This window comes from Natrix helvetica (genome assembly GCF_964273705.1).
Source record: "Natrix helvetica genome assembly, chromosome: 5".
Lineage (NCBI taxonomy): Eukaryota > Metazoa > Chordata > Lepidosauria > Squamata > Natricidae > Natrix > Natrix helvetica.
The window spans coordinates 50,027,847-50,055,783 of NC_138551.1; the positions used below are offsets into that span (position 1 = coordinate 50,027,847).

The 27,937-nt window shown below is 38.4% G+C and overlaps 1 protein-coding gene across 3 annotated transcripts in view; it reads left to right on the plus strand.

The window, feature by feature from the left end:
• Positions 1 to 26,287, plus strand: part of ARMH3 (armadillo like helical domain containing 3) — a 148,955-nt gene extending 122,668 nt beyond the window's left edge. For all 3 annotated transcript variants that reach the window (XM_081956431.1, XM_081956429.1, XM_081956430.1), the window contains 2 exons: positions 21,841 to 21,957; positions 25,166 to 26,287. In XM_081956431.1, coding sequence (XP_081812557.1) covers positions 21,841 to 21,957; positions 25,166 to 25,258 — 210 coding nt within the window. In that variant the 3' untranslated portion in view covers positions 25,259 to 26,287. The remainder of the gene's footprint in view (positions 1 to 21,840; positions 21,958 to 25,165) is intronic.
• Positions 26,288 to 27,937: the final 1,650 nt, after the last annotated feature.

Below are 27,937 nucleotides of genomic sequence, written 5' to 3' on the forward strand. Positions count from 1 at the left end.
CAGCACATACACCTGCTCAATCAGGAGACCCTATACCCATGATGGTGAACCTATGGCACACGTGCCAGAGGTAGCACGCAGAGCCCTCTCTGTGGGCACACATGCCATTGCCAGCTGTTCTTCCGGGTCCCGTCACATGCACGATCTCTTCTGGGTTCCAGCGCGCATGGAAGAACAGGAAGAACAGTACTAATAAGAAGGGCAAGGTTAAAATTTCAAAACACTCTGCTAACAAAATGCTATTGCAATCATCTCATAGAAAATTTACCACACCATCTTATCTATCCAAATAGGGTAATTTGTCCTGGATCAAATATCCTCAGCAGCCATGTTGGGGAGGAGTCCCTTTTCAATGTATTCTATTAAGGATAACATATAATTGTAGCATGAGTTTTCTTTCACTTGTTTTGTAATATTTGGAGGAGGGAACTTAGTTGTTTACAACAAGGTGGAGGTAGCCAACCCAGTCTTATAGCTTGTGCAACTGATTTACAGGGTTTCATTGGGCACAACAGGATGGATCTTATTTGAGACACCAATGCATAGACCACCACTTGGCCTCTCCATTTTCCTCTCAATTAAATGGACTTGAGAGAACGCACTACGAAGTTATAAAACTCAATATCTTCTGTGGATGACCGAAAGTAGTAATGGAATTATATGTCGAACATATACTACAATGTGTAAACTGATGGAAAATATTAATAGAACTAACATGCTGATTATATATGATTATGTATCAATGTTTTATACCTAGATATATTCTATGAGTTTGGAGGGGGGGGGCGCCTGCCACACTTTGCAACTGCCAAAATTTGTATACCTTTCCATTTACCTTTTCCCTTATAAATGTTAAAAAAACCAATAAAATTATTTTCAAAAAAAAAAAAAATCTTCTGTGGACCATGTCTTCTCTAACAAAATAATGGTCCGTCCCTGCACTTACAGTGCCTACCCGCAATAGAGGGAAGTGTGTGTTGGTGTATGTCTGCATGTGTGTGTGTGTGTGCATGCATGTGCATCATTGTACATGTTTACCCTCTCCACAAAAGCAGTTTTATTAAAGAGGGCAAGCATGTGTAAGGATGTACAGACACACAAACCTGTAGGAAGAAGAGGTTTGCCATTGGCTGCATACCTTCCCTCCCCCACCATTAACTCTGCTAGTGTAAGATTAGCAGGACTAATGGGGGTGGGTGGGAGGGAAGTCTAGCATCCAGTGACAAGACGAAAGGAAAACAGAATCGCCAATGTCTGAGGACAGAAACGGCCGCTTTTCTGCCTCATGACCCAACCCATTCTCCTTTCCTATCCCACAATCTTGAGCTCTAGACAGCTTTGAAAGGTAAATGAATGATCAGTGATAGAGGGTTGGTGGAGAGAACCCCCACACACCTGTGGGGACGCCAAGGGGTGGGAAGTGAAGCGTGAGATATCTCTGTGTGGAAAGGCCTTGGGTGTCTGGAGACAGGCCTTGTTCTAGCCCCCCCCCCCACCCTGGTTTTCCCCATGCCTGAGTACCCTGTGCACACTTAATAGCCAGGACAATCGATTTAACAAATTCATTGCGGAGAGGAGGGCTCAGGGGTCATTCATTTAACCTGATTCCCATAGCGTTATGACCGTAGTGGGCAGACTCCATTGTGGTTCAAACTTGATGACTACCAGTACTTTATTCTTGACTGCAAATATGAAACAGTTATTTTTTAAAAAATAATTTAATCCATAATAGCTTGAATTGTGTGCTTTTGCATCAAGTAGGATTGCCAGTACTACTACATACCTAGTTCAGAATACAAACATAAAAAAATAGCACCGGTTGTAAGTGAATCAGCAGCTGTTGGAACCGTAACAGCCAAATACTTACCTTTTATTGTACTATTTAGAATTAAGGCTTATACTAATTTATTTATTTTTAATGAAGATAAATTTATTCAATAAAATTTATGGGTGAATATCCTCTGCATGCATGGCCTTCAGCAGCCTCTTGGGTGGAGCATTGCAGATGTTCTATATTGGTATGGCAGTGATATCAAAGTACAAATAGTAATGAATTGCTCCGCTGATTGAATCTGCAGGGAACACTTTAGGAACTTGGCATCAATTATTGTGATGGAAATTGATCAGAATTGACTTGAAGAATAGCCCTGGATGTGATTAACCCCAAAAATAAATAAAAATCCAATATTTGTAATTCAGATATTAAGTTTCTGAGTAGTGTCTGCACCTCTAGTTTTTAGAGTATATCACACACAAAAAAGATTTTATTTTTGGATTTTATGTACAGAATTAGCTTATTTCTTATTATTTAGAAAATTAACATTAGTAGAAGTATATATAGCTGAGCACACTTGGAAAGCTGGTGTCGTGGCTAGTGACCAGAAATCCTTCTACTCTTGAACTACTAAAGTCCCATTTATTTAATCATGAGTTCTTAACTATTATTTTGTTAAACAGTTCAGTAATATCTGATTGATTGTCTTTATGTTTCATTTCTGTGAAAACTGTAAGTGATATATTTGGAGGTTTCCCTAAACTTATCTCTACAACAGTTGTATGAAGTAGCATCTGCTGGCAGAAGGTACCTGCCCAAGTCATTTAGATAGGGGACCTGGAATGGCTATTCGTCCACCATTTCCGTATTACTCTATTTGCTGTCTTCCCAAGGGAAAGCTCCTATTAATACTGGTCCTGTGCTCCACTTGCAGCTCCTTTCCATTCATTTACTACAAAATCAGTGTTCCAGAACATTTCCCAGACCATGCTCCTCAATTATTTAATTTCTATTTTTTTAAATTTTCATTTAATACATAAAATTAAAATTCCATGGAAGCGTGGGATGGAGATTTTACAAGAACAAAAGAAGCTAAATAATGACATTAAAAATGTGGATTCAAAAGACAAAAAAACAAACAAACAGAAATATATTATCCCCCCAGTTGAACACTGACAAATATATTGCAACAATAGTATCTTACAACTCTTGCTGCCAATTTCCTATGGAAAGTGAAAATGTTCTATAATTAAATGGTAAACAATGAGACAACAAAGAAAAACGTTATAAGTTGCAGTAAACTAGTATGTTAAAATATGGATAAAAAATAAAAGAAAAATTAAAAATGCAATTAAAAAGAAGCATGCTTCAAAAACCAACAACTGAAGGGAAAAGATAGTAAAAGACCTGATCTTCTGATCATTTCTTACTGAGAACTGTGATCTTCAAGATCCCTCTCCTCTGAAGTTGCATGATCATCCAAAGATGATCTTGGGTCCTTCCTAATTGCTCTGTTCAATTCTAGGGAGCAAAGCTGCCAAATAGTCAACTTTTGTGGAAATATCAGCTGTTCATCAGTGGAAGAGAAAAAAAATTGCCTGCCATTCATCACACCATCTTTAATTTCTAGATCGCTGAAAAAGGATTGCAGGAATAAAGAAATAAGCAAAATATCTGGGTCAACATTTAATTATTTTGAGATAATTTTGAAAACAAATCATGTGAAGCATAGTCCTTTCAGGAAACTCATGACTTATCCTGCTGACAAATTGCCTAGGAATTTGGTCTCAGTAGTCTGCTCCACAAATCATAGATAAAGGTATGATCTCTAAGAACAATAGGTACATCTTCAAATGACAGTAAACATAGAGATAGTTCATATTTTAATTCATGACTTGCTACTCTAATATGCTTTCGTTCAAACAGTATTATCTATTCTTGGACTAGGCTACTTGGCCAAGAGCTGAAACACATTTCTTCTTTCATCAAACATGAGTATATTAGTATTTTATTTTATTTATAATTTTGAAAACTAAAGTTGGTAGATATTAAACGTGAGGTGTAAAAGCATCAAGCATTGAGGGAACCTTCAAATCAGGGCCTCAAATCTATCTTCCCTCCCACCACCAACATAGACTGGGATTGACCACGGAGCAAGGAGAAGCACTGTAGCTCTATGCCTCCATTCCTAATCTACTAGTCATGCCAGAATGATGGTTTTAAATATTTCACACTACTGTGGTATGAAAGCAAAGCCAGGAAAATTTAGTGATGATACTTCACATAGAGATACTATGCGAAGAAGTTGCAGCACATTTTAAGAAGCAAAACGCATTTGCAGCTTAAGATTTGAAATGTAGAATGCATTTGTCTTATAGTCTTAACACATTTCATCTGATGAGGAGATATGCCAGACTCTTTGGTGCTGTGTTTTTTGTACCTATAGAAAGCACTTGAAAGCTATATGTACACTTTGAAAACTAGAAAGGGGTATGAAATGTATTTTCTGCTTAATTTCTTTGCTGTTACATTAAAAATACATAGTATTCAGTGCTGTTCTGTCTTGATTAATGAAATTGAGCAGAATTTATTTATAGGTAGTCCTCAATTTACAACCACAATTGAACCCAAAATTCAAGACACTTATTAAGTGAATTTTGCCCATTATACAAACTTGTTTGTCACAATTGGTTTTTTTTAAGATTTTTTTTTATTTTTAGACAAACAAACACAAACAAAAAAACATAAAACCATCTTCCAGTTACATACAGTGTGTCGGTTGGTTACAGCTCATGAAAACCCCAAATCCACCATCTCAGAAAATTAGAATATTACATGCAATCAATAAAACAAGGATTGTACGTAGAACAATATCGGACCTCTGAAAAGTATAAGCATATGCATATGTACTCAGTACATGGTTTGGGCCCCTTTTTGCAGCAATTACTGCCTCAATGCGGCGTGGCATGGAAGCTATCAGCCTGTGGCACAGCTGAGGTGTTATGGAAGATCAGGATGCTTCAATAGCGGCCTTCTGCATTGTTCAGTCTCATGTCTCTCATCTTTCTCTTGGCAATGCCCCATAGATTCTCTATGGGGTTCAGGTCAGGTGAGTTTGCTGGCCAATCAAGCACAGTAATCCCACAGTCATTGAACCAGGTTTTGGTGCTTTGGGCAGTATGGGCAGGTGCCAAGTCCTGCTGGAAAATGAAATCAGCATCCCATAAAGCTCGTCTGCGAAAGGAAGCATGAAGTGCTCCAAAATCTCCTGGTAGACAGCTGCGTTGACCCTGGACTTAATGAAGCACAGTGAACCAACACCAGCAGATGAGATGGCTCCCCAAATCAACACAGACGGTGGAAACTTCACACTGGACTTCAAGCATCTTGCAATGTGTGCCTCTCCATTCTTCCTCCATACTCTGGGTCCTTGGTTTCCAAATGAGATGCAAAAGTTGCTCTCATCAGAAAAGAGGACTTTGGACTACTGAGCAAAAGAGCAGGTCTGTTTTTCTTTAACCCATGTAAGATGCTTCTGACGTTGTTTGTTGTTCAGGAGCGACTTGACAAGAGAAATAAGACATTTGAAGCTCATGTCCAGGATCCTTCTGTGTGTGGTGGCTCTTGATGCACTGACTCCAGCCTCAGTCCACTCCTTGTGAAAGTCCCGAACGCTTTTGAATGGTCTTTTCCTAACAATTCTCTCCAGGCTGCGGTCATCCCTGCTGCTTGTGCACCTTTTTCTTCTACACTTTCCCCTTCCACATAACTTTCTATTAATGTGCTTTGATACAGCACTTTGGGAACATCCAACTTCTTTTGAAATTACCTTTTGAGGCTTTCCCTCCTTATGGAGGGTGTCAATGATGGTTTTCTGCACAACTGTCAGGTCAGCAGTCTTTCCCATGATTGTGATTCCTACTGAACCAGACAGAGAGACCATTTAAAGGCTCAGGAACCCTTTGCAGTTGTTATGGCTTAATTAGCTGATTAGAGTGGGACACTTTGAGCCTAGAATAGTGCACCTTTTCACAATATTCTAATTTTCTGAGATTGTGGATTTGGGGTTTTCATGAGCTGTAAGCCATAATCATCACAATTATGACAAATCACGGCTTGAACTATCTTGCTTTGCATGTAATGAGTCTATCACATATATTCGTTTCACTTTTTAAGTTGCATTACTGAAATAAATGAACTTTTGCACGATATTCTAATTTTTCGAGTTTCACCTGTAAATAAATTTGAAGAACATTTTAAGAATGTCAGAAGGGAGGACAGCTTCTGCTTTTTATTGAGACATTGAAAGACCATAGGTAAGAGGGAGCACCTCACTCCTGCTTTCTTGAAATCTCTTAAAATGAAGGATTTGATTCCCCCTTCCCCAGGTTATGGGCAGATGTTGAGGGTTCCAGCCTTCTGCTGCCTTTCTGCAGCCTTAAACAAAACCAACATGCAAACCTTCTATTAGATGCTTTTTAGAAGCAAAAATAATTGATCAGTACAATTTCAGTTGTAATACCACAGTTCAAAGCAAAGTTTCTCCATTATAATTCTGCAACATTCACTTCTCCCACTCTAGATTTTAAGAAAAATTAGTTAGTTATTTTTAAAAGCCCTGAAAGGTGTACATAAATATATTTCTTTTAAAGGGATTTTTGTTTCTCCATTGTTCATTGTCATTTGCCAGTCTTTTTTAATGCAACAGACATCATTTCTCTTAAGTATGTCTGTAATTATATATTTGATTCCTTGTAAACTTTCAAGTAATCTTACATTTTTTCAAACATCATGTCTTCTCCAGTGACAATTGCTTCATGTTGTATACTATATATAGGATAATTAAGCCTTAGATTTATTATTGGTGCTTCCATTGAGCAGTCTAGTTTTGGGGAAATCATGGCTTTGACAATATGGTACATATTTTTGTTGTCAATCTGATGTCCCTGCACTTTAATATTTTGTCTAGATATGTAACAGTCTTTTTCCCAGCCAGTAGATATCTACATTAATCATCCATATTAATTTTTGATTTTAGGAAGATAAAGTCTGTTACTGCTTCAAGTTCATCTCTGTCTATTTATGCTAGATTAGGATTGCTTGTTGATATATTCTTAGGGTTTCTTTTCCTTATTTCTTTTTTTAAAATAGAGCACCAGACTGACTTTAGCACTTGCATCTTTTATCTTCAACAAGGGATTCCTTGTTTTCTGTGACAGCCTGGCTGCCTGCCAAACAGTAAATAAGGAGGCAATACATTTCTACAAGTCAGATGTAAGCAAGTTTAGGCTCTATCAGAACTATCAGAAGTAATGCAGTCTTTCAAAAGTCCTTTCACAATATCTTTGAAGACAGACAATATTCCTGGTTCAATAAGCAAGATACAGATTGAGACTGGGAAATGATCAATCAGATTTTGATGAACCGGAAAGGAGAAGCAAGAGACAAGGACGTTGTAATGATGAGCCCAGGATCTCCATTCAATACTTTTACCTGGACTCAAATATCTGAACTTCTGAGTCTGAGGGGCCTGTCAGAATCAGAGTGGAGTCATTGGCTGCAATGCTGGTGGTATTTCTCGCTCCATTTCTTCCTCATCTTCTTCATCTGAAGACATCCCTTAGCAGGGTCATGGTTCTTTAAATCTTCCTCATCTTCAGTCATCAAAATCATCAGCATATTTGAGATGTTCAATGTTTCTCTTAGCAAGTACAAGTCCAATTTGCGTTTCTTCCCATCCAGCACTTCTCGTGAAATGTTCCTGCATATAAATTAAATAAATAAGATATTATACAATCTTGGCACACTCTTTTTCCAATTTTGAACTTTTTAATTGTTCCCAATTCCATTCCAATGGTTGCTTCCTATCATCATAAACATTTTCAATAAGCATAAGTGACCTAACAACTGACCTAATATACCCATGTTTTTAATTTATTGTAGATTAAGTGGAAACATATATAACAAAACAAAAATGGACATTTTTCTGGAGCTTTTCCATTAGCCACTGGAAATCAGCAATGTGATCTTGGAAGCAATGTCTTCTTCTGAAACTAGTCTGTATATTTGTTAGTTCTCATTCCAGGTGTTGATAAACATAAGCATTATCTTATACTATGTGACATAGGTGCACTGTTTGGTTATTTGAGCATTCAAATAGCATTGTCTTTTTTGGTATTAAAATATAAAATGACATTTCTCTTTGCTTCGGCTGTTTCAATTTGCATAGCTGCTAAGAAATATTAAACTGTACTTTAATTGCATCATTTGTAAAATTTTAAATAGCAGTGCTGATAGGACCCACTTCACTTCGCTTTCCACAATGAATACCTCATTCTAATTCAACAATCAAGCATCTTTCAATTTTTTAAAATGTGAGCTGCCCAGAATCATGTACTGAGATGAGCAGCTATATAAATTGATTAATCAAACAAATATTTGATGCAGTTTTCCCCTATATTTCTAGTTTATATTCCTTATATCTTCTTTCTTCATTAGATTTTTGACCTCTTTGTCTTTTGCCCCTTTTGATTGCTATAATTCTCTTACAGAATTTCTTGGTTTTTTCCTTCCTATTCAATTGTTATTCTTTGCCTTGCTTATTTAGATATATAACTCTTTGTCAGTTCATACTCTATTCTGAAATTTATTGCTTAGCTAGGGAAATCTTCCACGTATCTATTGTTTTTTGATTTCTACTTTTCTCCTGCTATTTTTAATATATTAGCAGACAGCCATTCCATATTTTTTGTTTTACTTTTTCATTTTGGCATATTTTGTGTGCTTCAGCTTTAAGGATATATCATTATGCTTCATCCAGAGTTCTTCAGATACCCTATATATCAAATCTATTTTATTAGAAGTATTTTGCCCTTACTGCATACTCATATGACATATTGCTGAGGTCATATCTTATTGGTCTGTTTATTGCATTAATTTTCTTTAGTCGTAATTTTGCAAGGAGGAATTTGACCTGAGCTACAATTATCACCAGACTGGTTTTTTTTGCTGACTGACTTAGAGTTTTTGCTTGCAGAGTGTATAGCCAAATTGATTTTAGCATTTTCCGTATGTATAATTGTCCTTTATGTTGTTGGAAGGACATACTTCTTATAAACATTGATATTTTTGGTGTAATTGTTCATCTGTGTCCTGCTTCAATTTATATACTGAAGCCAAATATTCGGATTAGTCCAGATGCTATATTATTTCCAACTTTAGCTTTCCCTTCCAATGTCCTATAATTACTATAAAATTGTGTGTGTGGGGGGGGGGGGGAGTTGTTGAGTATGTGTGATAAGATACTTCAGGTTGCCATAAGCTGTGTCTCCTGCAGTTAGAGAGCTGTAATTTTATGGCTTGCTCTGGATTCAAATTAAGACCACTCTATTGTTCTCTGAGTTGTCTCCAAGGAGTGACTTCGACAACATTCTGTTAATATTTATGTGTCTATGCTAGAAAATATGATGCTCTTCTAATGTGAAGTGACTCATCACAAGCCATTTGAGTTTACTGATTTGTAGAATATTAATGTTCGATCTTGATAGTTCTATTCTGACATCATCAAGTTTGTCTTGATTCGTGATTTTGACATTCCACATTCCAATATTTGCATAATAAAACCTTCCTTTTGCCATTGCTGTTCTTCAGTTCCAATATCTTCCAACTTAGAAGATTCTATTTCAGTATTGTATAATGTTTTCATTAACCTATTATTAATCTCTGTTTGGTTTTTTTAGCAGAATACTGGAGTGCGATGACATTTTCTTTATCAGTAGCTTTTATTTTGTATGACCAATAGATTTTATTTTGTACGATCTGCCCTCATGGGTGACCTTTTTAGAGTGTGCACTCTCTTATAGCACACATTATAGAGTATGTAAGCTGTTTATCATTACAAGTAATGCTCCATGAAGAGGAATTGGGAATAGTCAATTGGAAAAAAATTAATTGCAATCAACAATTTACATTTGACAAGCATTCTATCTCTCCCACTTGCCTGTATTTATTTAAATTTTATGCATTGAGTTATAACAAATTGCATGTAGCAATATATTTCTAAAAATAGATGTAGACTGCAAAAATGTACAAATTAAAATTTTAAAACATTTCCACTTCACTTCATTAATTTTTAGGTCAATTTTAGGTTTATTTCAATGGATAGAATAGAAGCCAAATTATCTGTTATGATCACTGTAGCTTGCATGTCAGGCTGCAAGCAAATTCATATTATTTGTTTGTTTGTTTGTGTCCCACTCCTTTTATTATTTTTGCAAATAATTCAAATAATTGCTAGGGAGGTGCCTTTTTAATTGCTTTTCTCCCAACCAAATTAAGCTTTGCTGCCTCTTTGCCCTTTGCAATGTGACCCCTGTTCTGTACTCTCAAATGTCCCCTCCTCTCTCCCCCATCTGACAGAAGCCACTTAACTTCTGCTGGCTTCCCCAATGACTTTGGCTGTGAGAAGCCAGCAAGAAGCTGCCTTGCCTGAGGACTGTGGGATCTAAAGGCTGAGATTTGGTTAACAATGGAAAGCAGGACTATAGAGATAGCCATTGCTAAGTGATAAGGTCGCACTTTAGAACCATATTGCTTAGTGTCAAAATTCTGATCCCAGTTGCTCTCATAAGTTGACAACTACCTGTATATGACACTTAGCACACCACCTGGATTCAGCTCTATTATGTTCTTCCTCTTAATTTTATAGAATCAGAACATACTCATTTTCTTTCATTAATTCCATTTGCTAATTTATGTTTTATGTTAATTTTTTAAATTTACTTCTTTATTTAGCAATCTTCCATGTGCCATGGTCATTGTGAAATTTTGATATAGGTACGGCCCTCATTCCAACTGTAGGGAGCTACGTGTAATGAATTTACATGTACTCAAGTTATCTCATTCTATTGTTATTATTGTTGTTGTTTTGTTGTTACATTCATGGCTGGTTTCTCCATGAGTGGGTGGGGGGGGGGGTTCACGGCCTAGTTTCAGTTCTGCATGTGAATCTATATTTGAAGAGCTTTGAATGTGATGACTCTCCCAAATGGTAGCACCATCTGTTTCAATGAACCTGTCTGATTTGATGTTGAGGTTTATCCCGAAATAACAACTGATTTTTCAGAAGTGACATTGCTGTACAAATAAAAGGAGGCTTATTAATGAACCACAGCACATTTAATGATGTCGCATATATTTCTTCGTTGGGTTCCTCTGGGTATGGAGAAGGGATCTCCCAGTTCATATCCTGGTCTTAAATATGTTCTATGATGGAAACTGCAGCTAAGAGTCTCTCTACAGTACATCACATCTGAGTGATCAGGTTGTAACTAAGCAACTACTGTGCATGTTGAGTTTAGTCCAATTGGGATCACAATGGTACTTTGCTTTTTTAAAATGCATATTCTCTCTTTCCATACAATATAAAGCTAAACAATATATTTCAATCAACAGAGAATAAAGTAGTAATTAATTTAAAAAGAGGTCAATTTACAGCTACGTATTTCAAAGGTAAAAGTAAAGGTTCCCCTCGCACATATGTCCTAGTCATTCCTGACTCAAAGGTAATGAACAGTAATTGGCCTGTACCATTACTACCTCCTTAAGGAAAGAGGTATAGTACCTTTTTCAAGCCAAAGACAGCACTTGGTCTTTGAATAGCATGTTTGATGACTGTACACTGTCAACTTTTAAAGAAAAGACTGGAGAGCCACTTGTCTGAAATGGTTTAGAGTCTCCTGCTTGAGCAGGGGGTTCGACTAGAAGACCTGTAAGGTCCCTTTCAGCTCTATTCTGACTTTAAATGACAGGTGTTAAGAGTATTTTAAATGAAATATCCAGGTCTTACCTCAAGGAAGTGTGCAAAGTTCAAGCATGCAGAGCTATTCTTGAAGTGGTATTGTGTAATGAATAGTGCATGGCAGAAGATTGGATTGATGACATTTGATTGACACTTTGGGAAAATTAGAGTACAGGAATTTACTAGGCAACTAGTGACCTTCTGGGCCATTGTTTCAGAGATATTTCCTTACCCAATTCATCAATGCCTATAAAAAGGCAGAACTTCTGATATGCTTCAAAGGTTCTTAAAAATTCAGGGAGATATTCAGAGATATATCATGTTCATGTTGAACTGTGTAGCACAGTCCATCAGCAAAATAAATGTTTTCTAACATTTTTTATTCTATCAAAAACTGTTTTATAATAATTGTTATGTCATAAAATGTTTAATAACATTGGCCAAATTTCAACTTTATAGGAAACTTGGGTTCAAGTCTTCAGGATTTTGGGTACATTGTGTAAATTAGCCCTATGATGCACTGTTTCACCCACTTAAAGGTTATAGGAATGAGTATTTTTGTAGTATGTGTCCATTTGTCATCAGGTCCTGCTGGCTTTCAAAAAATACTTAAGACTGGGTTGTTCTCCCCCTTGTGTGGGTCAGGAAGTTGGTTGACCCCATGAGATATTGATAGTTTATTGTTGATAGATTATTCTTGATTGCCATTCTTTCTCTGTTTGTACTATTTTTTTTTAATTGTTCCTTATTGATATACTGACCCGTTCCCTCTTGTTTGAGAGACCACGGGAAGCCCCTTTACAGGGCAGAGCAGAGGAGTTTGGGAATTATCTACAGGACAAAGTCGCTCAAATCCGGATGGGATGGACCCCTTTCAGTGGTTCAGTAGAGACGCCCGTTGCGAGTCTTGAGGGACCGCTTTGGGAGGAGTTTGACTCGGTTGCCATCGAGGATTTGGACAGGTTGCGTGGACGTCTGCGACCCACCACATGTTTATTGGACCCGTGTCCCTCCTGGCTTGTACTGGCATCCTGGGAGGTCACGCGTGACTGGCTCCTGGGCCTGGTGAACGCCTCGTTGGGTGAGGGGTCTCTACCGGCCGCCTTGAAAGAGGCGGTGGTGAGGCCCCTGCTCAAGAAGCCTTCCCTGGACCCAACGGACCTAGTCAATTATCGTCCAGTCTCCAACCTTCCTTTTTTAGCGAAGGTTGTAGAGAGTGTGGTAGCACAGCAGTTCCCACGTCACCTGGAGGAAAATGATTATCTAGACCCGCGCCAGTCCGGCTTCCGACCCGGGCACAGCACGGAGATGGCCTTGGTCGCATTGGTTGATGATCTCTGGAGGGCCAGAGATAGGGGTTGTTCCTCTATCCTGGTCCTATTAGATCTCTCGGCGGCGTTCGATACCATCGACCATGGTATCCTGTTGCACCGGCTAGAGGGGCTGGGAGTCAGAGGCACCGTTTTACGGTGGTTTGGCTCCTACCTCTCTGGTCGGACGCAACGTGTGTTGACAGGGGAGCAGAGTTCGACCCGGAGGCCACTCACATGTGGAGTGCCACAGGGATCGGTGCTCTCGCCTCTCCTGTTCAACACATATATGAAACCGCTGGGCGAGATCATCCGTGGTTTTGGAGTGGGATATCATCTGTATGCTGATGATACTCAGCTATACATTTCCACTCCGAACCACCCCAATGAGGCCGTCGAAATGATGTCCCGGTGTCTGGAGGCCATACGGGTCTGGATGGATGGCAACCGACTAAAACTCAACCCTTCCAAGACGGAGTGGCTGTGGCTTCCGGCCTCCCGGTTCAACCAGGTGCTTCCATCTCTGGCCATCGGGGGCGTCCAACTAGCCCCCATGGAACAGGTGCGCAATTTGGGCGTCCTCCTGGATACCCGGCTGTCCATGGATAACCATGTAACAGCCGTGGCAAGGGGGGCGTTCCATCAGGTTCGCCTGATGCGCCAATTGCGCCCCTTATTGGACCGGGATGCCCTACGCACAGTCACCCATGCGCTAGTGACGTCTCGCCTGGATTACTGCAATGCTCTCTACATGGGGCTTCCCTTGAGATGCACTCGGAGACTACAATTGGTCCAGAACGCGGCCGCGCGGGTGATTATGGGGAGGACTAGATACTCCCCTGTAACACCTCTCCTGCGCGAGCTGCACTGGCTGCCTGTGGTCTACCGAGTGCGTTTCAAGGTTTTGATTATGATCTTTAAAGCGCTCCATGGCACAGGGCCTAGTTATATGCAGGATCGCATCCTGCCCCACACATCCCTATGACCAATTCGCTCACACAGAGAGGGACTTCTCCGGGTGCCGTCCGCCAAACAGTGCTGGGGGGCGACACCCAGGAGCAGAGCCTTCTCTGTGATGGGCCCAGCCCTATGGAATGACCTCCCCCGTGACATCAGGATGATTTCCGATCTCCGCTCCTTCCGTGTACAGCTGAAGACCCACCTCTTTCAATTATCCGGCCTGGCTCAATCGCAATCGTAATTTTCCCATTCCTCCAAACTGTTTTTAAATTGTTCTTAAATATTAATTTTATTGGGTTTTTACAATTGGGGTATTTTAAAGCAGATTTTTAACTGTCTATTGATGTAATTTGCTTCCTCCTCCGTGTATGTATGTGTGTTGTGTATGTATGTACGTTTGGTGTTGTTATATATGTTTCATGTTATATGCTCCATTGTACGCCGCCCCGAGTCCTACTTGGAAAGGGAGCGGCTAATAAATCCAAATTTATTATTATTTATTATTATTATACTGTTCAACATCATTCACTAGAAAAGCAGTGTGGATGGCAATTTAAATTAAATAAAATAACAATAAAAAGTAAATTGACCAAACAGAACAAAAAAAAGACAAATTAATGATCTGGAAATTAAGATAATCTGGACAGAAAGGCTGAATATATAAAGATAAATATTATATATGCTCAGCTCCATTTAACCTCCCCGAACTCCACCCTGATAAAAGGGATTAACAGTTCATAAAAAAGAAACACACACATGCGCACGCACGCGCATGCACACACACACACACACACACACACATTCATCCATCCATCCTGTCCCTGTCCAATATTCAGATTTATTAGAGCTGTGCAAACCATTAGAGGGGCATGACTTGGAGCATTGAGATTGGTGTGCTTCTTGGCACATCTCCTACAGCAATGCCTTTTATGCATGGAATGCATGCGCTGAAACAGGGGTGTCAAACTTGCGGCCCGTGGGTTGATGCGTCACATGTTGGCCACGCTCACCCCCATTTTAGCGAAGGGGGGGAAAAAGTGATACATCACTTTTGTTATTGCAAATTTGACACCCCTAGTCTAAAAACTGAAAAAGGGCATCAGGCTGTATAAGTGGCAGTTCAATTTGAAGTTTTGATCTTTGTCCTCAAAGGTACTTTGCAATCTGGTTCCAAAGGCCACACAACACCCCCCCCCCCCATCACTTGACCACATTATCTTGGGCTCTTGGCAACTGCAGTCACATGATTGCAATTTACAATGTTTTGCTGAAAACCAGCTTTTATTTCCAATTTTGACAAAAACACCGCATAGTGAATCTTGGGTTTGCTTAATGACCATGATATTTATTTCACAATCATGGATTCACTTAATGACCTTAGTGGTTTGATTGACTGCTGCGAGAAAGGGAGTAAAATAGGGTTGGTCACATGATGAATTGCTTTATGACCGTCATGACTTGCAACCTTAATGGGCAGGCTTCATTGCGTTCATAAGTCAAGGACTATGTGAATAGTGATGAAGGTTCATAAGTCAAGGACTATGTGAATAGTTGTGATGAACACAATGGACCTTGAAGCCCTATGATTCTATGCTATATATTTTCTTTTTCTTTGTAGAATTGTAGACTTCAATAAAATTACTATTGTAAAAATGAATAGTTTATGTAACCACCGTTCAAGTCTTGCTTTCTTCCTTTTGTCAGATTTATTTAAATGGTTTGTATATAAGTGAATAGCAAATACTGCAAGTAGACAAGAAATACACAAATATATCTTTTGTTTTTGCTTGGAGAAAAAAATGGGATTGGAATGGAATGGAATGGAAATATACTGGGGATACCAAGTAAGAAGGAATATTTTGGCCAGGATTCTAATAAAGGTTACTAAAAGATGCAGAGTATTTTGTTTTATTTAACAACCAATTACCTTGATATCTACTTTGTCCTTGTTGTTACTGGGAATTAATTCTAATAAGTATTCTAGCTACATCAGCAAAATCTCAAGAAGTGGTTTGCAGACCCTGATACAATTTTTACCCTTTTCCATTTTAATGAAAATAGATACTATGATATAGTCTCTCAATTAGTTTTTCCTTTATATTAAGATGTAGTTACAGTTAAAAGGAATAAGTATTTCAGATAACACAATGCCATAATCAGCTAATAGCCACAAAGGACATCTTTGTGAACAATAGATTGACATGGTAAAAATGGAGTTTCTTGATCTGATTCAAATAAGCTGTTATGAGGTATGCACACACACACACACACACACACCTATTTTGTGCTTATACATTGGCCTACAACAGAGACAGCTTAAAATTGCAGTTACTGCCAGAAATCTGGTTTCTGGGCAAAATTTGGCTCCTGAGCAAAGTAGAAGCAGTGGTGTCATTTTCCCAATCACCACAAAGAGAAGAAATAAGTGAAGTCATGAAATCCAGAGTGGATCAGAAGTGCATTTCCAAATATGGCATATAGGTTGACAGGGCAGCTTACCTCTCTTTAGGTCCTCTTCCATCCCTTTCTCCTTGCTTTCTCGAGGAGCAAAGTATTGTGATTACCCTTCACACTTTTCATTCTGGGTTTGGGGAAATTATATCCTTTCCAAAAGAAGGGAAAAAGAATGAACACAGGAGGAAACTTACTGCACTATTCCAAGCATCTTTCCCCCAGGAAAGATGGAGTATCTAAGGATAGATCAGAGTGAAGCAACACAACACAGATTTAAGTCCTAAGTGTTTCTGTGGGATTAGGCCAGTCAGATAGACAAATTGTGCCTAAAAGGTGAGATCTGGAAAGAGACAATTTTGAGTCACCATTGGAGCTGTTGAGGCAGAAGGGCTGGATTGCAACAACTTTGTACCGGCAAATATTGGAGCTGTTGAAAAATCCTGTACTTCTTTCTCAGCTGCCTCCGTAAAAAAAGGTTTAGAAATGAGAGCAAGCGGACTAGAAATAAATGTGACTTTTTTGGAAGGTTTCCCTCTGAAATATGGTCTGTCTGCAAGCCTTCTAAAGCTGTTGATCTATAGTGTCCAGAATCCTGCAATCCTGAGGATAGTGGCCAAGGCAATTCAACAACATTGGAATGGCCACATTTAAAAAGTTAATTATTAACTTTTGCACCTGTGTATGAAAAGTCTTCAGTGTTGTGTTCCTTGAGCTAATGAAATAGTCCCTGTGTGGCACTTGAACTGATGAGTTTGAGACCCTGGTTTGGAGAAACAAATGAAAAATAACAGCTGCAGTCTTCCATAGACACCTACCTATACAAGTAGTCCTTGAGTTACAACAGTTTGTTGAATGACTGTTCAAAGTTACAATGGGACTGAAAAAAATGACTCATGACCATTTTTTCACACTTATCACTGTTGCAACATCCCCATAGTCATATGATCAAAATTTGGATGCTTGGGAACTGATTCATATTTATGACAGTTGCGGTGTCCCAGAATCATATGATCAACTTTTGCGAAGCAAAGTCAATGGGGAAGCCAGACTCACTTAACAACCATGTTACTAACATAACAGTTGCAATGATTCACTTAACAACTGTGGCAAAAAAAAGTTGTAAAATGGGGCAAAACTCACTTAACAAATGTCTCAATTAACAACATAAATTTTGGGTTCAATTGGGGTTATAAATTGAGAATTACCTGTATGCATTTCTTTGGGCTTCTGTCTTTATTTATCACCTATTTATTTATCTCCTTCAGTATAACAGTTGGAATTAGCAAATGTGTGAGTGCTGTTCAGAACTGAATCATCCACCTATTGGAGATCTGAATCAAAAGCTTAGGGCTTGGAGTGAACTCTTAGCACTAGTGAGATCAAACATTCCCCACCAGAACAGTTGCTTTAATGGAAGATGGTATATATTGCCAGTTTCAGAAGAAAGTAATTAATTTGTAAGCTGCCCAGATTTGTCTCTGAACAAAATTTTGCCCATCTTGACCAGAGACAACTCTGGGCAGCTGCAAATTAATTAATCAATGCTAATTTGCTGTCCTCTTTGCAGGTAATCAGGGAATAACATCACAATGGTTATGACAAGAGGAAAAACAAGATAACTAATTATTTAGAAGGATAATTGCTAGTTCATATGACTTTCTGTGCATGCTCAAACTGTGGGAGATACTAGGAAAAGCAAAATTGGAATGAAATAATGTTTTTATTTCCAACATAGCAACTGAAGTGTAATAGTTTGCATTTCCATATATGCTGTTTCACAGTCCCCAGAGTTACAATTATTTTCTTGCAGTGGGGTACATTAATTTTTTTCTTCAACTAAATCTATAAAGAGATCAAGGAATGAAGGTCTGTTCAGTTGTATCATGGTGAAAGATAAGGAGTAAATTATTTCTTAGGGCAAGAACTTATCACAAAAGCAATTCAATTATTCTCTTCATATGCCATACTCTTCTAATTAGAGACTACAATTCACAGGCATTCAAGAAGTGCAAGTCTTATTAAATAAGAGAAAATAGGCTATAGGACATGAAGGCTGTAGAACTTCTTTGGGAAAGGGATGGATAATGCTTCAGATGTTGTTGAACTAGAGCTCCCACTATCGTTACTTCTTTTGCTTGTTGGGACTCTTAGGAGTTGGGATTATGTTTTGTTCAAATGTAATTAAAACTATGTGATTAACACATCACAATTGTTGAGTTAAAGTGATGCTCATTTAGGCAGAATGCAGCAACACCATGGAAAATAGCAGTTTTTAATCATACTGGTTCAAATGATGATTTTAGCTGAGAATGGGGATTTTAAATCTACAAAGATCATATATGTTATTATATATAACAATAAATCACCAGTTGTGATTTATTCACTGTGTTTTGTCTATGGACCCTAACAAAAAAGCTAAATTGTACATTAATGTTTGACTTTCTAAAAATTACATTACTTATTTCTATCCAATATTGTTTAGCTCTTTCACAAATCCACCAGAGGTAATAAAAGATTCCTATTTGAGTTTTGACATTTCCAGCAACTATTTGGGCATATATTTTAGCCATTGTATCTGGAGATAAATACCATCTATACAGAAATTCCTTTTGAGATTAAAGCATTTTTGAGGTTAAATTTCAGTTCCTTTATCTACATATTTTCCCATTAATCAATTGGTATTTTAGATTGAATTCCTTTTGCCCACTTCTTCATACAACTTTTGCATAATTCATCTTCTCTTTCTGATTTTAACAAAACTTTATATATTTTAGTGATAAGGTGGCCATAATTTGTACAGTTCCATTTCAAAGGTAGTTTTATCATGTTTGAAATTGTACACTTTCTTACCAACTTTAAAATCCCTCTGTGAGTTGCAAATATGAAAACCATTGACAGTTGCAACCTTTTAGTGCCAGGCATTCTCTGGATTTTAATTTAGTATCATATGTGGACTATTCCAATACATCTGCACACCTTGACTTTTTTTGTCTGACCCTTTTCTATAATATGTTTTGGGGAGGAAAAGCCATAAAGGTATTTTTGAGCATAGTCTCATATTTATTCCAAATTCTCAAAATGGCTCAGCTAATAAAGTTGATTTCTAAAATCAACGTTAATCTTTAACCTTATACCATCCATATGCATGCCAGGCCAAGCCAGTTTGTAATCTTAAAGGATAACTCCAGAAGAATTCTGCCAGGGCCTTTTAGATCTATTTCCCCTCCGCTCTGAGGCTTATTGCATATTATCCAAAGCCCTCTGTTTGACAAAAGGACAGAGCTATGATTCATGGAAGTTCTGATGATCTCCTGCTATTTTACTGTTTGGTGGAGAGAGTTATTTATTATGCTTAGTCTCTCATGGGTAGCTGCATTTCACTGTAAGTTACTATTCCTATTCCTATCACAGTCTCAGCAGATATGCAAGAAAATGGTCAATTGAATTTAGGCATAGTGGTTTTTGCTGGGTAATTTTTTCATTGCCAATAAAACTGACAACAGAATTAAATGAGCCTGCTCACGAAGCCGGCAGCATATTCTCCTGCAGCAGGATTGTTGACAAACTATTCAAAAGTAATCTTGCAGTGAATCAACTTTTATTCATTCCTTTGTGTCTGTGCATTGTTTGGGAAATGGAGAGCGGTATTAGGCAGCAAATTCTATTTGGCAATATCCTGTTGAAGTCTATGGCAAGAGTAGGGAAGTCTGGATATGTTTATACATGTATTCCTTGTATCAGTAACTGCTGCTTGGCAGAGAATGGCGTGGTAGGAAACTGAAAGATCCTTAAGTGGGCAAACTTCTCTGTTTTTCAGGTCAGGCATGTACTTCCTGGACATTCATGTCAGCAAATAAGGACCTATGGGCCTTCATAATGACAGGAGGAACTGTCATTTAACAGCCCTTTCATAATTAAAGTACACTTGTTCCTAAATTATTTAAAAAACAAATTCTTTCTATGTGACCCAGCATTCTGGAATAGAGGCAGATTTGCATTCACTTGAGTAGGCTTTAAGGTTTACCTGACTTAATCTGAGAAGTCTCATTTTCTCTTGTGTTTATCTATTAGGAAAGTAGATGTAAAATTCTATGATTCTGAGATAAAGTGGTGCTATCTGCTATTACTGTATGTTGCTTTTCATGGAATTGCTTGCTTGCTTGCATATATGTTGTCAACTTGGTGCCGACTCTTAGTGTCCATATAAATAGATTTTCTCCATGTTAATCTGTCCTTAACCTGGACCTTCAGCTGTTCCATTGCTATACTCATTGCCGTTGAAAAGGAGTTCATCCATCTTGCTGCTTGGACCTCCTTTTTCTTTCCTTCTTTCCCAGGACCGGAAACTTTGCCAGAGGGCTAGGTATTTGCAAGCTATGTTTGAATCAGGGTACTGATAGGTTATTATTTTGCAAAATAGTTACTTCTGCAGTTTTAGAGGTAGGGTTAATTATATATTTATGCATCAGGTTTTTTTTTTTGACATTTCAAAGCAATATGTAATTAATACAAACAAAACAGAAAATAGGTTTAAAACTAAGTAAAGGAATAATTTTAAAAGTGTAATTATAAACAATTCTGTCGGCATTGAAAGATTGCAGCGTAGCTGCCAAGAAACTGTTGCTAAAATGCTCTTTCTCCTGCAATTGAGCTTTTCTTTCATAATGCCTCTGATGAAAGGTTCATCTTTGTGAAATTATGCACTTGGAGAACATAAATAAGGTAGAATAGTTGTAGGAATATCTCCACATACCTTTGAAAGTTAATATAAAAGTACATTTTAGAAAGTTTCCATCTTCTGATCTGTCTTTTCTTAATTTTCTTGTTTCATTATGTCGGATGCTTCATAGGACTTCAGGCTTTTAATTTGCTTAACTGAATTTGAGAGTCCCTAACCCTGTGATGGCAAACCTATGGCACGCGTGCCACAGGTGACACGCAGAGCCCCTTCTGTGGTCATGCGAGCCGTCACCCCAGTTCAGCTCTGCTGCACATGTGTGTGACCTCCCACCGGCCAGCTGTTTCGGGTCTCTGCCACGCATGCACAGGGGCACATGCAGGAGGTGTGTGCGCATGCATGGGGGTCATACATGGGCATGCGCAGAGGCGAGGTGGTTGCACACGGGTTCATGCACGCGGGGTGTGGGTCGCTCATGGGGGTGTCACACTCGCATTGCGTTATGGGTGTGCGTGCACGCTTTCAGCACTGAAAAGATTAGCCATCACTGCCCTAACCTCTCAATTTAGTCTCCAGTAGACTTATTGATGAGGATGGGGGCATTTCTAATGCTGTGGACTATAAATCAAATTGGAAATGAAAGCCATAATGCACCTTTGACACATACTTTATATCTAATTGAATTAATTACTTTAATTAATATAATTTTAATCATTTGCTCTCTTTGTTTCAGCAGATTTGAGACTTTTGTAATCTTGGAATTGAGTTCCCAGTAGAGAACTGTATGATCTTGAGGTTATGTATTTCAGATATAATAGCATTCAGCATGTTGATGTTTAATTTCCATTGTGTTTTTGGGATGCAGGTTTTGGAAGTGGTGCGCTCCAACTATGATACACTTACCTTAAAATTACAGGATGGGCTTGACCAATATGAGCGATACTCAGAACAACACAAAGAAGCCTCTTTCTTTAAAGAGCTGGTGAGTTTTAACTCTCTCTTAAAAGGATCATATAATTGGCTCATGATCAAGCTTACAGTTGCAGCAATAATGCAACAAAAGCAGCCTGTATATTCACAAAATGTATGAATTATATCACCGTAGAGGCCTGATCATTATTTCAGTCAGATGGTGGGCAAGTATACTTAAATACATGTTTTATCTTTGCTTGTTTTGGGATTCCTTGAATTCTTGAAGAAAGCTAGAAATATGTCTTAGAGATCTTTTTTTTTTTACATTTTTTACATGCACATGAAGACTTTTCTCCAAAGGCAGAGATATCCCATGCTTACTAGTTCAGCATTTTACGATGAAGCAGAAATAAAAATGCTTTCTCCCCAAGCAGACTTTATGCTGTAATTTCAAATGCTTTGTTAGGATATCCTATTCTCACTAGAGAATAGGATATACCAAGATTATTGGACCTACGCAAGCAGCCTTGATACATTTTGACAAGATGCTTTGCCCTATGAAAATGAGGCCATTTACCTCACTGAGATGAAGCGGCAACAGGAATTTGCAAAAGTCACTTTAGTCAGGAGGAATCGTGCTGCTTTGGGAAACAACTTCAAGGGGATACTTCAACAAATCTTCATTGATAGGCACAGCTTAGTTTCTTATTTCCCAGTTTTCCCAGTTGCAATGTATGGCTGTGAAAGTTAGACCATAAGAAAGGCTGAGCACCAAAGAATTGAGGCCTTTGAACTGTAGTGCTGGAGAAGACTTGTGCGAGTCCCTTTGACTGCAAGGCAATCAAACTGGTCAGTCCTAGAGGAGATCAACCCTGACTGCTCTTTAGAAGGCCAGATCCTGAAGAGGAAACTCAAGTACTTTGGCCACCAAATGAGAAGGAAAGACTCACTGGAGAAGACCCTAATGTTGGGAAAGATTGAGGGCAAAAGAAGAAGAGGACAACAGAGAATGAGGTGGCTGGATGGAGTGACTGAAGCAGTAGGATTGAGCTTACCAGTAGAGGACAGGAAGGCCTGGAGGAACGTTGTTGATGGGGTCATGATGGGTCAGACACAACTTCACAACTAACAACAACAAGTTTCTTATTCCCCCACTGCTTCAAAAAGTTTTTTCCACTCCATTTTTTTCCTGTGCTTTTTTGGGCATTCTTTGTTAAGCTATCCCTATATTCCTCATTGCAAATATAGAACAATGGCTGCTAGCTACCATTAATGCTTTTCATCTGTAAAATGTAAGTATCATGATAGTGACCTTTTTCTAAATTACATGGAAACAACCATGCTTGTTCCCATCCGTGTGGCAGGAGCACCGTTCTCCTCAAATGCTGTATTTGAGGATAGGAAATACACAGCTTCTGTTCTCTCTCATTTCCCTTGGCCACTGTCACTATTTCTTTTTACATCCTTTTATTCATTGGGTGAAGAGCTTTATCTTTGTTTTGATTAAAATAAGGACATTGTTTTTTCCTAATTCATGGAAATTGTTCTTTGAAGAAACTGTCCTGATAAACGCTAATAGCTCAATTCTTTATCACTTAGAATAATTCATGTCACTGCCAACAAAAGTCTCTCTCTCTCTCTCTCGTTCTCAATATGTGGCATGCTCAAACGAGGGACCAGGAAGCCTTTTTCATTATTTTTCAGTTGATGATTAAACATCAACCAGTTTAATTTATTTATAGAGGAATATTTATCTCTATTTCCCTAGAGACTAATTTAGCCCATCCAAGCCAACCCTTTACTGAAAGCTACAACCTCATTTCCTGAGTTCACTTTCAAAGCAGAAGAAAGGAATCAAGCTGATCGGGTGTAACCCTCTGCTGACAAAACACCATCCTTCTCTTTTTACCATCACAGTGTTTTTTCTTTTAGGTTCACAAATCCCAAGCATCTTCTCTAGAATATATATTTTCATAAGATTTTGTCACATAGGTTGCTAACTAACATCAAAGCATGTGGGATCACTCTTCTATGGTTTACCTTTTGTACAAAGTGTACTTTTCTAATTCATTTATTTAAGATTGTTTTTCATTGTTCTCTCATAAAGCACTCTGGGCTCTCCAGGAGGAAAACCAGTGTAGAAACAACATAAATAAAAAATGTACAGAATGATAACATAATACAGAGGCAAAAGCTGCCTCCTCCACATTCCTTCCAATGTACAGATGTTTGTATCAGTCATCTCCCAGTTTCCGTGATTGCAGGACTTTTACAACCTATGGGCCAGACTCTTGGTATATGGTTACTTCCTGAGTTTACTTCCATGCGATTTTGCTCACTTCCCCAAAACACTGGTTGGCCACACATTTCAGGGAACCCACAGTTTGAAGCAGAGTTTTGGGGAAATGAGCAGAATCAGATGGAGGTAAATTTAGGAGGTAACCATATACCAAGAGTCTAACCCATAGCTTATAAAAGTCCTGCAATTATGGAAATTGGTAGATGACTATGATTGATACAAAACTAATTTTTTTAAAGTAGTCCAGACCCCGTAACTTACAGAACTTTAAAGAATTTGACCACATTAAAAAAAAAACTATGTTCTAGTTGAATTCTCTCATTTGCTTTTCTATTTTCTCCTGAAGAGTCTATTAACTTCTTGAATGAATGGACCACTGATAGACATGGCTTAGGGATTAACAAACAAAGTGGCTTATTAGAATATTCAAGCTGGTTGTTTGATTGGTATGCAGTGCTTGTTCCCGGATCCCTATTAAATAAAAGTTTTCTTTGGTAATGGAACCATAATATGCTTGCCCTTGGATAGCTTTATCTATGTCTTTCATTCAGGGGCAGGCATGTGGAACTAGTAGATTGAAGAAAAAAATTTATATCATTGTATGGAAAGTACCTGGTGAAAGGAATGAGAATACCTGTCTGCTGTTAAATAAAGTATAGGAAAAGATTGATAAATTCATTGTTGCTCAGGATGGGAATGGCTTCTTGTCATGTCTGGGCTTGTAGACTAAGCCTTGACAGTAGGTTATGCTTCTTTTTTCATATAGATTTTTTTATGTGGCTAACACTATACTATAATCACATAAGTTCATTTTTTTGCATCTAGTAGTAATATAAACGGCATCTAACAAATATGGACTTCCATGCAAAACAATTTACTGCATTGAACATTGGTCTATTCCAAGGCCTCCTTAATGCTGGAGTATTGGGCCAAATGTACAGCAAAAGTGATATTGTTTTGATTGTTCTGTCTCTTACAGGTTCGGTCCATCAGCATCAATGTACGGCGAAATTTGGCATTCAACACTCTTAGCCAGGAAGCCCTGCTAAAAGAGTTTTCAACCATCTCCTGAAGCTGTCTTCTTGCTTCATAACTAGTCCTGGTATTACCGTATCACCTCCTGCAGAATAGCTCCCGGATGTGGAACAGTCTAACTCTACTGTGTGGTTTTGTTTGTGTTTTGTTTTGTTTTTAAAGAGAAGATCAAAGGAAGGCCTGGACTTGCCCCATACTCTTGAGCATAGAGAATTAACAATTTAGACTGCATTGGGAGTGGGAAAGAAGGGACAGGGGTTATTTCTCTTTTTTTAATTTCTTTGTGACAACTGTTGTGTAGGGATAAGAATTGTTTACTGAGTGAGCAAGAATAGAGCAGAAGAGTGTTGCTTAGAGAGTTCATACTTAATGGTTCTCTGAAGACTGCTTAAGCCTGAAGCCTGAAGCTAGAAAGGGGCACAGGAACCAAGATCTTGATAATATGAAACAGTCTGGCTGAACACTTATTTTATGTAAATTTATACTTGGATGCTTTGAATCTGCAGTTCATGTTGTTAGGTCCATTTTAGTTGGTGCTGAAATTGACACTATGGGCTCTGTCTTCATTCTGCACAAGGCCTCCTATTTTAACAGTCTTGCCGGAACTCCACCTCAGGATGGTCTTGGTGCCCAACCTAAAGCTCTTGCTCTCTGGGGTTTCTTAGTTGAGAGATTACCTCTATGAGTTTATTCTTACTATTCCACTGTGCCATGCTTTAAAATCTTGGGAATGAAGATGTATCAGTGATTTTTCTCCCCAAAGGAGCAATAAGGGAAAGCATCCTATGGTTTTACTTCCACCATTCTCGTGCATCAAAAGAAGCCAGTTCCTCCTGTACCCAGAAGGTTGACTGAGCTCCTGCCCTAGAGTCCTTCACTTTTTCCTGGTCTGTCAGCCTTGGATTCTCTACATACTGGTAGGGTAATCGGGGGCTCTCGTCAGGCTTGTCACTGTCCTTTCTATCAAAAATAACCTCTGTGAATTCCACAGTGATTGCAACTGTTTAAGTCAGTTCACACTTTATGTATTCCAATAAAGTACTTCATTGGAAATTCAGAATTAAAACTATAATTTGTCTACTTTTATCAGTTCTGACTTATTTTAAAGAAATATTTATTTGGGAGGTGGAAATGTATTTATAGTAATTCTATACTCCTGTCCATCAAATGAAATAACTCATGCGAACTAGAGCTGCATACTTATTCTGTCAATTTTTTCTCACTATTTTGCAGAATTTATTTTTGAGCCGTTTTTAATGAAAATGATAACTGAGGCACTTAATTGTTTGCATTATATATAAAGAATGCACACTCAACTGGGCTTTGTTGGAAAATTAAAAGTTGGCTATGATTCTGGCATTGTGCATTATCTATAGATCTTTCATCTATAACGTATGGTCAAGTTAATATTTGAGCCTCCATTCCTTTGGGGGATGAGGAACAGTACAGTATTTCCCCAAATTCGTATTATTTTCTTTCTTCCCAAACCACTGCCATTGGAAACAAATATGATTGGATTAATATATTTAAATGCATTTTAATTTGGCCATTCATACTAACGGAATGATAATCAAAGAGATTTCAATTCAGAGACGAGTGTTATTTGGGGTAAATTTTTGCTCTTTAGAACAGATTGGAGAAAACCCCGTGCCCTTCTCTCACCCACTGATGAACTCATCTATTCCTAGTATTGAATTATGAGTTCAGAGATGTAAAGGACATCATCTTCTGGAAGAAAAACTACAGAAGTTGTTTCATTGAACAGCACCTTCAAAAGGCTATTGTTAATACTCAGTAAAGGGTTGGAAGGGGTTACAATATCCATGGCTTTTGTGCATGCAATGTATTTTTTGTGAATCATTTGGGCAGTAATATTACTACTGCTACTAGTTATATTTCCTTGGTACATAGCTAGTATATCTGGTATATCATAGCTGATATATGTACACAGATTGCATAATCTTTATTTTAGGACCTTTAACATCTAACGCAGTGGTTCTCAACCTTCCCAATGCCGCGACCCTTTAATGTAATTCCTCATGTTGTGGTGACCCCTGACCATAAAATTTGTGTCTCGGTTCCTAAGACCATCGAAAACACGTGTTTTCCGATGGACTTAGGCGACCCCTGTGAAAGGGTCATTCGACCCCCAAAGGGGTCCCGACCCACAGGTTGAGAACCACTGATCTAACGAAAGCCTAGACTTGAACGTTTATTTTGGAGAAAAAATAGGAGTTGAAAATGTGTCAATTCCAAACTTTTAGAATTTTTCATTTAATCCAAGATTTCTGTATAAATTGCTATTGCATCTATTTTCTCCCAGGTGACTTGGACTGGGCCTCAGCTAGCTTGGAAGAAGAATATCAGTACCCTCTGACTTTCACGGGGGATGTCTACCACTCTTCCCCAGAGTAGCCCTGCCTTTGGAATAAAGGCAGTTGCAGCATTTATTCCCTCCTCCTTCAGACTGTTTGTAGAAACCCTTCTGGTAATGTGGAAAAAAAATGAGGCCAATATTTCCCCAAGTTTTAAGGATGAAAATAGTAGTAGAAGCTTCTGGGACCTCTGCTTCTATCTCTATCTTTAAACCCACCCGTCCCCCAAACCTTGAAAAATGCCCCACCCTTGCCATTTCCTGACTAAAGTGAGATTGCTTTTAGGGCTTGAAGAAAAAATGGTTTGCTTCTAGAGGCTTCCTGCTTCCTTCCTCCCCCTC